Source organism: Vitis riparia, chromosome 5 (assembly GCF_004353265.1).
Source record: "Vitis riparia cultivar Riparia Gloire de Montpellier isolate 1030 chromosome 5, EGFV_Vit.rip_1.0, whole genome shotgun sequence".
Taxonomy (NCBI): domain Eukaryota; kingdom Viridiplantae; phylum Streptophyta; class Magnoliopsida; order Vitales; family Vitaceae; genus Vitis; species Vitis riparia.
The window spans coordinates 8,485,327-8,501,861 of record NC_048435.1 but is presented as its reverse complement, the minus strand read 5'-3'; the positions used below and the strand labels follow the sequence as shown (position 1 = coordinate 8,501,861).

The window sequence follows — 16,535 nt, the reverse complement described above, 5'->3', positions numbered from 1 at the left end:
TCTCATTCTTTTCTTAATGCATTAAATCTCCACTTGCATATTCCTTAGTGCACCCTTGTTATTCATCATAGCATTTGAGTTGTATTTGAGCCTTCGTTGAGCTAAGTTGAGTGAATCAAATTTGTTATTTGAGCACTAAAAGTTTCAAGTGAGTAGAAACTTGAAGAGATTATGTAAAAGTCCATTGGTACCAAAATCCAAGTGTAAAGGTATTAAAAGCTTGGTTGAAGCTTCAAGTATAGTGGAACCCTCACTCAATTACGAGCTTGAGGAGAGTAAATGTAGGTAAGGGGTGTCAAACCACTATAAAATCTAAGTTTGCTCTCTCTAACCTTATCTTTTTATATTTGTCATTCTTTTGCTTGAATTTATCATGTTTGAAAAAGATTTTTTAGAAACTCAATTCACCCTTCCTATTGGGTGTTTTCCCTATTAAGATTAGCCTTTATTTTCTCAAGTTTTTTTTTCTCTAAATCTTTATCTTAGTATGGTTTTTGTAGCCATATGTTTTTGTATTGATAGATTTAAAAAAGCCTAGAATAGTTTGCACGCATCCTACGAGATTAAGGCCATAGGAATGCAGTAATCCAAATTTCCCAACAAACGTATCAACTTAAAGGGTGTAATTTCTTAAAAGAAAAGCATACAAGGAAAACACATAAAAACTTGGTATTATAAAAAAGGCCACAAAATGACTAATAAATCTCAAATAGCTCCTGAAGATGTATAAATTAAACAAATAGCCACTGAATAAGCATATATTAAAGAAGATGTTGGAAACCTTAAATCTCTCTATTTTCCAAACCCTGAATCAAATAAGCACATGAAAATCTATCCTAAGCTTCTCTAAAAACTATTACAACGGAAACAATGGCTTTTAAAACCATTTAGAATAATAAACTAAAGAAGATAGTAATCATACACCCATGTAGACTTAAATCATGATCTTACCACTCCAAAGTGTGGGCTTTGGAAATGAAGAATCCTAAGTTCTATCTCTCTAGAGGTGGAAGACGACTGTCTCAAAAAAAGTAATAGAAGCTCTAACCCCTAATAAGGTATTTATAGGGTTCCTCTACTAGGTTTAAGTGACTTGAGCCCATTAAGGCTTGGGTCATGTAATCTAGCCCAAAATGAGTCCTAATTGATTAACTAACCACACATGACCATCTAATTGATCAATTAGTTCAATCCACATAATTTGTTCACTATCCCCTATGCAACCTTGTATAATTACCAAAATACTTTTATGCACAAGAGTGAATCTAGAACCAATCTATCCATCATAAACCATGTCATCATGGTAAATGAGCTCAAAGTGAAGACCATTGGGATCTATAAGAGTACTGATTCTCTCATAATCCAATTCTGAAGTTGATTCAACATTCTACTAAAGAGAATCAATTACACTCCAATACCCTATATAAATAACAATGAGACAAAACTTGAGTTTGTGACCTTCTATCCACTACATGCAGACTTCTTATGAGCTGATATCCCTAATATTCCAAGGTAGTGTTATCACCTATCAAGATTACATTTCCAATCCTTGAGTTACAAATCTCACTTATTATGTGATCAATTGATATACTCTAACTTTAAGAAACATATTTCAAATTTGCATTAAAGGAAATGTTATGGTCATAGTCTTCTAGATCACATGTCCTTTGGATCACCCAAAATGATATATTATCTCAATCCTATAAGTTATCATGATCCCTCTATTAAGAATACTTGTTGGCACTAATCTTCATCAACAATGACCTATTCCATAGGGATATATGACCCACCTTAAGGTCTCACCCATAGGTCAAAGTCTTCTGTTGACTTTGGCATAAAGTCAATATCCCCTCAAGGTTAAGAGTTCATGTAGCATGACAGCTTGGTGAATCATGACATTTGATAGTCCTACATCATGATACACCATAGGTCATGTTTAATGTGCACCACAAACATTAGTGCACTCACCATGAGAAAACCATCTTACTCAAGACAAATCATCATTTCAATTATGAGGTAGTGCACTACATTTCAGATGGATTGTACAAATCTATGAACTAATTGTGGACTACTCATCACTTTACAAGGAGCCCATGACTTGGATCTTTTGCACAACTCCTAATGTACCTAAGTCATGTACAATGCAAATGATGTGTGGCATGTATGTTTAAATAATCAATTAATGCAAATGAGATAATAAAGGAAAACAAAGAAACATAAATAAATAAATTTATATTTGTCATATCATGTCATGGTTTCTAGGATTCAATCCCAATAGAAGTAACCCCTAAAGAGGTACAAATTGAATTAATAATCCCCACAAAGACATATATATATATATATATATATATATATATATATATATACAAATGATGTGTGATATGTATGCTCAAATAATCAATTAATGCAAATATGATAATAAAGGGAAACCAAGAAACATAAATCAATAAATTTATAAATGAATCTTTATCTATTATATCATGTCGTGCTTTCTAAGATTCAATCCCGGCATAAGTAACCCTTAAAGAGGTATAAATTGAACGAATAGTTCCCAAAAAGGTATATATAAATATATTTAAAGATAAAGATAACTCTATTAGTTATATACATAACACAAGGAAAATGATATTGAAATAATATTGTCATTAATGATTCATTTATCTTATTTTTAGATGGCCTTTGACATCATAAAAAGTAATAAATATTCCAAATCATGAATTATACAAGAATGTCGATATACAAATAATTGGCTAAAATGAAAAGATGCACACAAGCAAGCTAGACTGGTTGATAAAATGAAGAATATTTCAACCTATAGTTCAAACACCAAAAGATGTCGAGCTTGTTGAACATAGATGAACTTGAAGTCTAGCATCTAAAGATGTAAAAAATGTTTGATACTAATAAGTTATTTTCCAAAAGTGTATTTGAGACAATGTAAAATAATAGTGTAAAGTTTCCTATAGAAATCTTGTCAACTCTTGTAATGACTTAATGATATTATTAACTATCCATATTAGTCATCCATGATATGTATGTATGTATGTATGTATGTATGTATGTATGTATGTATATAGATCCATGAACATGTTAAAATTCCTAAAAGGATTCTAAATACATGAAACAACCAAGTCCTTGAAGGATTTAAAATGTTGAAGTAAATAAATTTCTAAATGATGTAAGATGCCTAAAGCACATAATTTACCTTGTATCATATATTCAATAAGCAACAAAGATCTATATATGGATCAAGCAATCTAAATGCATATGACATAATTGCCTCAATGAATATTTATTGAGAGAAGGATATGCGTATAATTTTATTTACTCATGCTTATTTATTAAGAAATCGACAAACAAATTCACAAATCTAAATCTTGTTAAAATTCCTAAAGAGCTTACAAGAACATTTGACTATCTAAAAATGGAATTTAAAATGGAAAACAAAATTTTATCTTAGCCTACAAATCGAACACTTTTCAAATGGAGTATTAGTTCATCAATCAATATATACATAAAAAGTCTTGAAATACTTTTACATGGATAAATAACATCCATTAAGTCCCCCATGATTCTATGTTCACTTGAAGTGAACAAAAGCTTATTTCATCTCAAAAAAGATAATGAAGAATTGTTTAGTTTAGAAGTATTATACCTCAATGCAATTAGTGCATTGATGTATCTAACAAATTGTATAAGATCAAATATATTATTTTATGAGAATTTACTAGAAAGATATAGTTCTATACTAACTTGAAGACATGGGAGTATAAGGGAAATGAGCAAGTAATGGCTATTGGCCTATATACTAAGTTGTCACTTTTATAAGTCAAATTTATTAAAGTGGATAGTGGTAGATACTTTTTCAAATCACTAAAAAATATTTGTTTTTTGTAAGTCAAGAAAATGTGGTTGCGATCTATAATCCAATATATTCGAGAATCATATATAACACCTTCTACTAAAAACAATTCAATAATGCTACATGGAGATAATGCTTAATGCATTGTATATATTAAAAAAAATGATTCATTAAGGGTGACAAAAGTAAGCATATATGGCTTAAGTTGTTTTACACCATAAGCTCCAAAATGTGATGAACTTACCTTTCAACAAGTAAGATCAAACAACAATTTAACAAACCTATTTATAAAAATATTGTCAACTACAATATTCAAGGAGCTCATATATGATATTAAAATGTGTCAACTCAGATTTTTATGTCGAGTTACTAGATAAAGTATAATCATGTTAGCATCAGGAGGAGAAAAATTAATAAGGATGTCACTACTTTATTTTTTCTTTTTCCTTTTATCTAGGTTTTGTTCCACCGAGTTTTACTTTTAAGGTTTTAAATGAGGCAATTGTAATAATCCAAAAACATTAAAAGAATATTATATCATTTTTCTTTTGCTAGGATTTTTTCCACATGGTTTTTTCTAGTAAGCTTTTACTGATATATCTAAGAATGATTGTCATTTGAGTAGAAGTGATATAAATTTTTGTGTATTAATGACTACACTGTTATCATGCTTGTACTTTTATCATGTCGGTATTACCTCTTAACTTGTAAATAGTGGTTTACAAATTAATAAAGAGAAATCAAATGACTAAGTTATTTTTACTCATCTTATTTTCTTTTCTTTAAATTTTTAATTTTATTTTATGACAAAATTGATAGATATTTTTTTTGAATTATATTTATATATAAAAAAAATCATTTTCAACACAACCTTGGATCTATCCCTTTTTTTAATGCCTTTTATATGTTTTGAGAAAATTAAAAAGTTGTGCTTGTTACAAGTACTTTAATCAAACTCCTTTTTTATCTCTCCATTTTATAAAGTTCTATTTTTTTTTTTTAATGATTTCCTACTTTCCATGGGCTTTAACACATGTTTCAATAATATAATATTTATTATTATTTTTGTCTCAATTAATGCATTTGGAGAAAAAAAAACCATTTCTCAAGTAAAAATTTTCATTTATGAAATTCCTTTGCACATTTATTGTTACCATAGACTCAATGATATATAAAATAATATTCATAAAATTAGCCTTATTAACTCTATTTTCTAAAGTTAAAATGATAGTAATTTCTATATAAAATATAAAAATTTTAAAGACTTATTCAAAAAAATAATGATTTCTAAAGACTCTTTAAAAAATTGAGGTCTTAAAAACTTTTTATTACCTTAAATTTTTTTAAAAAAATTAAATTAATTTTTAAGAATATGAAGTAAATCTATATATTAAAAAAAAAATTCTTACATTTTGGATAGACAATTATTATTATTTTCTTTTTTTAAAGGCAAAAAATAAAAAATGTCTCCAAACAAGACCCTATATTTTATATTGTATAAATTTCATATGCTAATAATTTTGGTAAAAACAGTGAAAACTTTTAGTATAATGTTTGACCTTAAAAAGTGCTTCTTTATTATACAAGATTGGAAAAATTATGCGAGAATTACCCTTAAGGGTAGACTGGGAAAAAAAATTACCGAGAAGGGTGGGTAGATTTGATAATTCTTATGAAGACCTAATATTTTTATTAGACCAATTTACCCCAAATTTCCCAACTCCATTAACCAATTGAGAAGTACGTCTTCTTTCACTGACAATCAAATCAATCTATTTCACAATATTACAACCAAAGAAAATTTTACAACAAATACAAAATAAATAAATGAAAATTATAATCAATTGATACATATTTTATATAATAAATAACAATATTTGTTGTATATTAGACATGTTAGGGATATGCCAAAAACCCACAACTGCCAATTTCATAAGAAATTTGAAATTTTCAAAATTTTACCTTATCATAATGTATCGTAATGTTATTGTATTTGTATTGTAATTGTCGTGTATTTTTATCGTACTTCTATATTTTTATATAAAAAAATTAATTTTATAGATTTTTTTATCAACAACTTCATGTATTGAAATTACAATAGTGTATTTTTATTGTCTTTTTATAATTTGGGCTTGCAAGGATGCTTTATGATAGGAATACAACATGATAACCTAGAAATGCTAGTTCATTAAAAAACGAATTCAATATTTTGTCATTTCTGTATATTGTAATGTATCGTAATGTAAATGTTTTTTCATTATAACTATATTGCATTTGTATTGTACTTGTACTTTATAACTGAAGTAATAGTTCTTTTACATAACCTTCAAATTACTAGGCATTCAACACATCATACCAAAATAATATTTATACAAAATTCATAATAAAAGACAAAGTGGTCCCATACAAAAGAGATTTTCGTTTTCAATGAAAATCCAAATATGTTCATAAATACACAAATAAAGTGGTCCCAAACAAGTATGAAACAACTAAAAAATATTTTTCTTCTATCATGTCAAACAAGTCTCAACAACAAAATTAAAGTGCAAACATTTTCAATGGAAATCAATAATAATCATATCAAACAACCCACCTGGAAAATAAATTAAAAATAAAAACACATTTTCAATATGACCAAATTAATATAAAAAAATTCAAAAAAATAAAATTAAATAAAATTTTACACAATAAACGTAATTTCTTTCTCAGAACCTTATTCAACATTCCAGATCTAATATTTTAGATCTACATTGTTAAAATTATTAACATTTCGTTCATTCAATCCAAATTTTAAATTATTTATTTATTTATTTGCATAAACTGACATATTTTTATTTTTGTTTTTTTGGCATTTTTTTTTTAAATCTTACCTTTAATGGATTTCTTGGAGATGGTTTCAGATCATGACCTGAAGTGCTGAAACTTTTTATTCTCTCCATTTTTTATTCTTTAATACCAACAAGCTGGGTTAAAGAAGACTTTTTTTTTCTTTTTTTATGTTACTTTTCACTTATTAAGGGTAGTCTTGACATTTAAACAAAATAAGACATTTGGAAGAATTATTATAATTTTACCTTACCTTTCCTCAGCCTATCCTAAAGGGTAATTTTCCCAAAAATTATTTACTATGAGTGCAAATTAATTAAATACGGGCAAGTAAACACTAGAATTTTACCAAATCAAATCCATGACGAGGTGGGTAGAGCTTTGAGTCTATCATAGCCTTTTTCAATCTTTGAAATATTTTACACTTTATCCTCTCACATCCAAAATTTAATATTTTATTCTTTAAATTTGTTAAAGAGTAATAATAAAAACGAAATGTGAAAAAAAAATGATTATTGTCAAAGTTAAAAGTTGTCATACTTCACAATTGAATGAAAAAATTAGGAATAGCAATATGAACATCTCTCGAAAATAAAAAATTGAAATTAGTAACTTATCATACTTTGAAGGTGTTTGAGAAATTGTACTTTAAGATTATTAATTTAACAGTGGTTTTATATATTTTCAAACTAATGTTTAGATCAAAATATGAAAAAAGTGATTTTTTTTTTAAATTAAACATTTTTATTAAATTTACGAAAATAAAACATTGGGTTTTAAATATCAAAGCAAAGGATAAAAAACATATGACAACAAAAGGTAAAAAATTAAAAGATTGAAGGATAAAATATATTTAACCCAAATTCTTATAACTAATTATAATTTATTTTATTTTTTTAAAGTTTTAAAATTCGAGAAAGTAAAATTTTTAATATATAATTTTTTAATTAATTTTTTTAAATTTATATTTTTAATTTGGTTTTAAAAGTTATTGTATTTTATATAAAAATTATTATTATTTTCTATTTTAGAAAATTAGGGATGTACGGAAAACATAGTTATTTTTATTATTATTTATTTTTTTTAATACTAAAAATAAAGGGATGTCATGCAATAAATAAATAAATATGATAAAACGTCTATATGTTTATGCTTTCGCCGTTCGCCTCATAGCAGAGAGAAGTTGCGGCCGCGTTATCGTCCCCAGGTAACACTCACTCTGTCCCCAAACCCTAACCCTAACATTGGCCTTAAGCCCAGTCCCCTTTTTTATTTTTTATTTTTATCCGTCTTCGTGTTCTTCTTCATCTTTCTCAGGCTTTTAGATTAACCTAGGTTATAATGTTAAAATCTGGACAGCCGTTTCAGTGTTATTGAGTTTGTAGTGCTAATGAGGTTTGCTAAACTCTTGGGTTCACAGGCATATTGTGCAAATCACTAGTTTTGAAGATTCTTATTAGGTTCCTAAACCCTGCAGAATAATTTTGAAAACTTTTTCCATTTATTTTTTACTTTTTTATTTTTTGAGGAAATGAAATTGAACATTAATTTTCTTTTCGGTCACTCAAAATTAGTAAAATTAAAGCAAATATAACTATTATTGTGCTACCCAGTTATTGATATTCTCTAACCGATTTAGGTTGAATGAAACTAAAACGCAACTTCAGGTTGTTCAATTGTTGTTGGGCAACATGTTAAGGGTAATCACTGAAATTTTGACTTTTACTGAAATGGTGCTGAAAGGCACTGAATGTGTTCTGCATTTGTGATTCTAAGTATCAAATCAAAAGTAGTCACCCAAATGGGTCTGAGATTTACTGAATTTGCTCTATATTGGGGATTTTAAGGCATATAATCAGGTCTCTGGCAAATACAAATTATGATAAAAAATGCACTTGACAAAATGGAGGCACGCCCTATGTGCACAAGGGTATATAGGAGGCACGCAAAAAAGGAGCACAAACTCCCCACCCAAAATACTAACCAAACTCAATAGCTATCTATGGTTTAGATTGTCAATGAACCCAACAACATACAAATTTTCATATTCAACAACACTCTACACAGATTTCTTCTTTAGCTTTTTGATATGAGATTCTGAGTGTTCTCTACTGTTAAAATATGATTATTTTGCCCTCTCCAGATGCACTAAAACAAAAAAATAGGAGCTTATTGCCAGCCTTCCCTCATTGCTAATTGAACCTTCCAAACTTCCAGCCAATAAAAGATCTTTAACCGAGAAAGGAAAGACTTATTGCACCTCAAAAATTGTAAGCAACATATCCCACAACCATCTGGATCTACTACTGTAAATTAGAATAGGATCGACTAATTCTTCACTAGCTTTACAAAGGTTACACCTATTGAGCAACTTCTACACTTTCCTCATAAGCAAATAATGGTTAAGATTTTCCTCAACATCTCCTCCCATGTGGAAAAACAAGTTCTCAGTGGGGCACCAGAACCCAAACTTCTTGAGCAGGACATAGTCCTCTCCTCAATATGTGTAAGGAACAATAAAAGGATTTCACCTAGAATCCCGTCCTTTTGTCCTTCCAAAATAAAGAATTCTCCCGTGCCTCTTGAACTCTAACAGCATTGATAAGCTCCAAAAACTGGCCCACTTCCTCTGCTTTCCAATTGTGGAAGTGCCTACCAAAATGCAAGGACCAGTGGCTGTCATCTGCCTCGGACTCCCACAATCTAGACTCTAATTTTTCTAGAAACTGCTAGGTTAAACAACACAGGGAAGGTGTTTCCCCCCACTCATTTATCCAACCAGAATTTAGTCCTTCCACCATTTGTGACCAAAATTGAAGTTCTGAGGCTGAACTTTTTCCATCCCCTCCTAATGTCTTTCCAGGGTTTACAAATATAGTATGTGAAGAAATTTCAGTTGGTAAAAACTAATTTTTCAACCAAAAAAACATGTCAGTTATATGATGATAAAGATGACCAAAGATCCACTGTGTTTGACTAGGATTAGTTAATTATAAAAGTAAAAAATGATTAAACACAAACTATTAAATTTGGTTTCCTCTTAACCAGTGGGGCTGAAAGTGATCTACATCAGGTGCTTGGCCTACTTTTGGCTTCCCATGGGGCTGGTTGGGATCAAAGGATTTATGGGATCTATGTGGTTAAAGATTTTTCCCCACTTCAAGGTCATCAAATGGTTTGTAAGCTAGAGCTAGTGCAATAGAAAAGCAGAGAAAACATTTCACGAAGAAGGTCACTTATCAAAAAAAAATTTCACAAAGAAATTCATCTTCTGCCTCTCATTAATTCAGTGAAGTGATTTCCTTTGTTAAAGTCATATGGATTGATGTACCTCTCCTTTCTCCTTCAGATGTAGATGAATTTGGGGATAAGAAAGAAGATTGCCAGCTCGTAACATAGATATCCATGCTACTTCATCTGTCCCACTCTATTTGATGATCTGTGTTTTAACTTCTTCCCCTGAGCAAAACCTACTTAAGCTTGAGAGTGGAATTAAGATTTGAGAACTGTTGCTAACCCAGGGTTTGATAATTGGGAGGAAAAAAAAGTAATACTTGCAGTTCCAACAGTAGGTTCAAAGAAAAAGAAATCATCTACTGTTGACATTTTTAAGTTTGGACCAGAAGACATCCACGTAAGACAAAGGTGAGAGATGGGGTTGGATGGGCCTTGTTTGTTCTGAGGCAACTTGAGAGAGAGAAGGATAGAATACTTATCATGGATTGGCTTGTTACTGCTGTTTTTTTCCAGCAAAGATTTTTTTCCTCACTTGTATTGATTGTTTTTCTTTTAGTTGTGAATTTAATTCTTTTGTAGTTGAATGCCAATTTTAACTAGAAGAAATTGATCTGATAATCCTTGTTTTCTAAAGTGATGGTTAGACGCTTGAAGCATTCTGCTCTCTTAATGTGTCTACTTGGAAAATCTATCTAGGTTGTCTTTGGTGTATTTTTGGAGTCTGATTTCTGTTTCCTCAAAACAAAAGAAATGAATGATGTAGAAAAAGCATGCAATTATGGACGCAGTGCTGGTCGCTAATGAAGCAATTGACTCCATTGTGAAAAGCAATAGAGGGGCGATTATCTGTAAATTAGACATTGAGAAAGCCTATGATCACGTGAACTGGGATTTTCTTTTAGCAGTGATGGAGAAGATGGGGTTTGGGGAAAGATGGTGCAGGTGGATAAAGTGGTGTTTATCCACTGTTAGGTACTCAATTATGGTGAATGGAAGCCCTACGGGTTTTTTCCAAAGCTCAAGGGGGTTAAGGCAAGGAGACCCCCTGTCGCCGTACCTATTTGTAGTGGTGATGGAGGCCTTTAGTGTTTTGATAAAGAGGGCAGTGACTGGGGGTTTTTTGGTGCCTTGTTTGATTCGGGGAAGAAGAGGCGAAGGGGTCCAGATATCACATTTGTTGTTTGCTGATGATACGTTGATATTTTGTGAAGCAAAGGAGGATCAGCTGTTGTATTTGGGCTGGTTGTTAATGTGGTTTGAGGCAATTTCAAGGTTAAGAGTAAATCTAGAGAAAAGTGAGCTGATTCCGTTGGTAGAGTCGAGAATGTGGATGAGTTGGCTGATGAGTTTGGTTACAGGGTGGGAAAACTACCCTCCACTTATCTAGGAATGCCGTTAGGTGCTCCGTTTAAAAGTGTTGCAACGTGGGATGGAATAGAAGAAAGATTCAGAAAGAAATTGGCTATGTGGAAACGTCAATACATTTCAAAAGGGGGGAGGATTACTCTAGTGTGCAGTACCTTGTCAAATTTACCAATTTATTTTATGTCTATCTTCCAGATGCCTAGAGTGGTTAGAATAAGATTGAAGAAGATTCAAAGGGACTTTTTGTGGGGTGGCGGGGCTCTTGAGCAAAAACCACACTTAGTAAGATGGTCAATTGTGTGTTTAGACAAAAGAAGCGGAGGGTTGGGGGTTAAGAGTCTTGGGGCCTTCAATAGGGCTCTCCTTGGCAAATGGGTTTGGCGCTTTGCAAATGAAAGAAAGGCTCTTTGGAACCAAGTGATCAGAGGGAAATACGGGGAGGAAAGAGGAGGGTGGAGATCTTGTGAGACTAGGGAGGCCTACGGGGTTGGGTTGTGGAAGGCAATAAGAAAAATGGGACATCTAGTAACCCCTTCTTTTGGCTTTGTGGTGGGTGATGGTGAGAAGGTGAAGTTTTGGAAAGACAAATGGTGTGAAACCATCCCTTTGAGCGAGGCTTTTCCCTCTTTATTTGCTTTAGCTTCGAACAAAGAGGCTTGGGTAAATGAAGTGTGGACAGCCAAGGGGGAATGGGGGGGAAGTTGGAACCCTTGTTTCAATAGACCTTTCAACGATTGGGAGTTGGAAGAAGTGGAAAGACTATTTTATTGCTTGGAGGGGAAGAAGGTTAGGGGGGATGAGGAGGATAGGGTGAAGTGGATGGCATCAAAGGATGGGGATTTCTCGGTGAAATCTTTGTATAGGACCATGCAGCCGGGGTCTCTTGCTTTTTTCCCTTCGAAAATTATATGGAACTCTTGTGTGCAGCCCAAATTGAGCTTTTTTGCGTGGGAGGCTTCTTGGGGGAGAGTTCTAACCTTGGATCGCTTGCAAAAGAGAGGTTGGATTATGACAAATTGATGTTTTCTTTGCCATAAGAGTGAGGAGTCAATTGCCCACCTTCTTATCCATTGTGAAAAAACAAGGGAAATATGGATGGTGTTCCTTTCCTTTTTTGGTGTTTCGTGGGTTTTTCCCCTTTCGGTCAAGGAAACCCTTGTAGGATGGAGGGGCTATTTTGTGGGAAAGAAAAGGAAGGTGGCGTGGCAATTGGGACCGTTATGCTTGTTTTGGGTTATATGGAATGCTAGAAATTCAATTGCATTTGAGGATTGTGGGCTGTCCATTCAAAGGCTGAAAGTATCTTTTGTGTATTTATTGTGGTCGGAAACCAAATTGTGGATAAAAGATGGTCCGTCGACCTTAATAGAATTTATAGAGTGGGTGTGTATGCGTTAAGGGAGAGGTTTTTTTGTTTTGCCTTGTCCTTTGTTGTTTGGGCCCTTTGGTAAGGGGGTAAATCCTTTTATACTGTAATTCGGTGGGTCGCTTCTTTAGCACCTCTTTGCAATACAATCATATACTTATTGATCAAAAAAAAAAAAAAAAAGGCATGCAATTATGATTTTTAGAAGCTGTTTCCTGCCTGCTTTTGGAAATTTCAAATAGTTGGTTTCATAAAGAAGAAAGAAAAGGAGAACAGATTTTGACGATTTTCTTATCAGAATTTTTGTTGATTTTGTTATCAAATTTTTTAAAATTGTCTCATATGCATCTTTAAGCCCTGAGCCCAGCAAGTCATGCTTTCTGATGGCACTGTGTCTTGGATTGCATCTGGATCATGTATGAGGCAGCTAAAACACTATTGAGATGGTCTGTATGCCTTGGGTTGCCCTCCGGGCTTCCTTTTTCTATTTAATATATTCTCTTCTGTGTTTACCCATAAAAAAAAACACTATTGAGATAGTTATATTGCGTTTGGCTGCTGAACTTTTCAAACACATATGCACCTTAATTAAGAATATCATTTTAGCAGTCCAACATATTCTTTTTTATGCTCTTTTGTTATTCCCTGGTCTGATAGTTGGTTGTATGTTTTTGAACATATTGGCCTTTAGCGGTATGGCTCGTAACTTGTTGAAGTCATGTGGGTTGATGACTAAGACCAACTTAATATTTACAATTGAAGGTGAGATTTTTAATTTGGTATTTTTGGCTTTTTTTCTGCAGTGCTATTTAGAGACAGCCTCAACTTTTATCAAGTTAGCCTCAACTTTTATCAAGTTGTATCTTTGGCTACTGACCTGTATGTTACCTATCTTTGGTCGCCTGTCTAAACATTTTCCATATTATGCCACGACATCAGATTTTCTTATTCTAGGAAGTTTCTATTAGGCAGGATGAGCAGATCTAATCGGCCAAAAGAGAAGTATGGTAAAAGTACGGAGCTTGACCTAGATAATTTCAAAGAGGGAACTGCTGCTAGGACAAGACCTTTCAGCTTTGATGAAATAATGCTTAGAAGGAAAAACAAGAAACTGCATGGAGATGTTAAAGATGGAGCTGGAGAAGAAGGGAATATATCAAGGAAAGATATTGTGAAGAACGTTTCTGATTGTTATGAATCTGACAAAGGTTATAAACATAATGAGGATTCCTTCCCTGGTGCCATAAATCATTCTTCAGAGGATTTTGTGAAGGTAAGTTCCAGAAAGAAGGATGAGAACACTTCCATGAAGGAAGGCAATTTAGGCAAATTAAAAGATAAGGAAAGTCATAATTCAGAAGACAAATTGAAGGCAAAACCAAACAAAGGCATGACTGACAAATCTAAAGAAGGAAAGATTAACCAAAGGGTTCATGGAAGGAAAAAAATTGATGAGAGATCAAGGCGATCAAGTGATGATTCTGAAAGTGAACCTGAAAATAAGTTTTCAAGAGATTCAGTTGGGAAGGATAGATATGCAGACAGAAGCAGAAAATCTGAAAAAGAAAGCAAAAGGAAACACCGAACTGGAGAAGATGAGAAAAATAGAGAAAGGAATTCTATGAAGAAACATGATCCTGGAAAACGGCATGAATCTGAATTTCTGGATAGAAAGGAAAGGAGGGAATCACCGCCATCTCGTTATGAAGAATCAAGGCCTAAAAGAAGAAGGTCAAGGAGCCGAGAGCGTGATAAGGATAGAGATAAAAGGTCCAGTTCTCTTTCACCAAGGGCACAGAAACGTACATCTCATCATGGGAGGGAGCATGCAGAGCTTTCATCGCACTCTCTTAAAGATAGGTCAGGAAGACAGCATTCTGATGCTGACAGGAATAGAATATCAAATAATGGTTCAAGCAGCCATTTCCGACGACATGGTGGGTCTGCAAGTGGGCTTGGTGGCTATTCACCAAGAAAGAGAAGAACTGAGGCTGCTATTAAGACTCCTTCCCCAACTAATCGCTCGCCAGAGAAGAAAAGTGCTGGTTGGGATCTCCCACCTGCTAGAACAGATGGCATGAATGCTGGTTCAGTTCTTTCTAGTTTGCAGGTTTTAAAACCAACTGTATCATCAAATGCAGACGAACTGCCTAGTGCTGTGCCAGTTGCTGTTCCAGTCACTGCAACTACAGCAAAGCCCCCCCTCCCTAGAATTTATTCGGATGCTGTATCAAAAAACAAGAATGTCTCCATTGACTCCATTCAACTAACACAGGCCACCCGCCCTATGAGGAGGCTTTATGTGGAAAATTTACCAGTTTCATCCTCTGAGAAAGCTCTAATGGAATGCCTTAATAACTTTTTGCTGTGTTCGGGTGTTAACCATGTCCAAGGAACCCCGCCATGTATCAGCTGCATTGTAAGTTTGTGATTGATTTTATATATTCATTTTATTCATAATGTGCATCTGATAGAAGTATAGGGGATTTAACATGCTTTTGGCCCTTACCGTATTTAACTGCAGATTCACAAAGAGAAAGGCCAAGCTCTCGTGGAGTTTCTCACACCTGAGGATGCTTCAGCAGCTCTTTCTTTTGATGGCATATCCTTCTCTGGGTCCATTCTCAAGATTAGACGCCCAAAAGACTTTGTTGACATGGTAGTAAGATTGATAATCACGATTAATGCCTTCTTTTCTTGCTTCTTGCTTTATAATGATTTCATGTTGCCTTTTCTTTTAATATTTGTTGATTCACTTTAGATGTTTTTGATGGTTCTCTTTTTCTCTTTACTGATTAAAAAAAATAAATTGTTTTTGATGGTTCTCTTTCAAAGGTATGAAAAAAATGTTGAACAAAACTGGATCAAACTTGTTGATCATTTCTGTTTCCTATTTGTTGATGATATAATACCAATTCACATGTTTATATTCTTCCTTGTGGTATGTTTCCATTCAATATTTGATGGCAGTATTGAAATCAAATATTTCATTCTTTAGTGTTATCTGTTAAAATGTGCTGCATGATTAGGGCAGCTGTGACATAGGAGTTGATTTATCCATGAAATCTTGATATTCTTTCAAACAAGCTTGGATGGGTTTTCCTTGTCAACTAGTAGGAAAAAGGGGGGCTGGTGACCTTGTGGCAGTTGAATTTCAGTAACTTCTACTAAACAGAGGCTAATTTAATGGTCAAAGTTGCACTCATTTGAGAAATATATGAACGTCAAATGTCCTGGTCCTTGAGAGAAGGCTCAGCAGCCTTAAATGTCAAAACCAGCTAAATTTGTACATGAACCCAAATTAATTTGGTGCTTGTCTAGAAGGCTTCCATGCCAGCGGCATACAAAAGGCCTGTAGGCTATTGTTCTGTAATATGAGGTTGGGGTGGCTTGTCAACCCTAATAAACTTGACATGTGGCAGTTGTCTTCAGGATGTAAGAAAGGAAAGACTGGGTTTGAAACTAGTGAGAGGTGTGGCTTTGTGACTTTTAATTGCATTGTTTATTTATTTTAGTGGGATAATATAGTTGATTTCAAGACTTTAAAAATATTTAGTTTTGGTAAATGAAGTGAAGAATCATCTTTTTCCTGTTTCTATTGATGGAATACTTATCAAATTGAGGGGAAATTAGTTGAAATGTTCTCCTTTTGCCTATGGGGCAGCATATTTAAGTATCTCGTGGCACATTGACTCTTTTTGTGATTTGTATTGATGGAAGAATGTATCTTATAGTTGCAAAAATCACTGGTGGAGATAAAAAAGCTTGAATGAGTAATCTTTCTTAAACATATAAAGCCTCGGTTATATTACATATTTTTATGTGGCAAATTGTGTGTTGGGGTAAATAAGATAAATTACCTAATTCAGCTGTCATGGT

At 32.9% G+C, this 16,535-nt stretch overlaps 2 protein-coding genes across 2 annotated transcripts in view; both read left to right on the top strand.

The window, feature by feature from the left end:
* Window positions 1–7,838: 7,838 nt before the first annotated feature.
* Window positions 7,839–16,535, top strand: part of LOC117914340 — a 34,882-nt gene continuing 26,185 nt past the window's right edge. The window contains exons 1-4 of the mRNA XM_034829639.1: window positions 7,839–7,895; window positions 13,460–13,535; window positions 13,625–15,075; window positions 15,181–15,315. Of these exons, the coding sequence (XP_034685530.1) occupies window positions 13,630–15,075; window positions 15,181–15,315 (1,581 nt within the window). The 5' untranslated portion in view covers window positions 7,839–7,895; window positions 13,460–13,535; window positions 13,625–13,629. The remainder of the gene's footprint in view (window positions 7,896–13,459; window positions 13,536–13,624; window positions 15,076–15,180; window positions 15,316–16,535) is intronic.
* Window positions 10,704–11,312, top strand: LOC117914551 (secreted RxLR effector protein 78-like). The gene has a single exon (XM_034829904.1). The coding sequence runs from the start codon at window positions 10,704–10,706 to the stop codon at window positions 11,310–11,312; it is 609 nt and encodes a 202-aa protein (XP_034685795.1).

What these genes read in the sequence shown, in the direction of transcription:
- LOC117914551 (XM_034829904.1), top strand. Translation starts at nt 10,704, where the DNA reads ATGGACGCAGTGCTGGTCGCTAATGAAGCAATTGACTCCATTGTGAAA.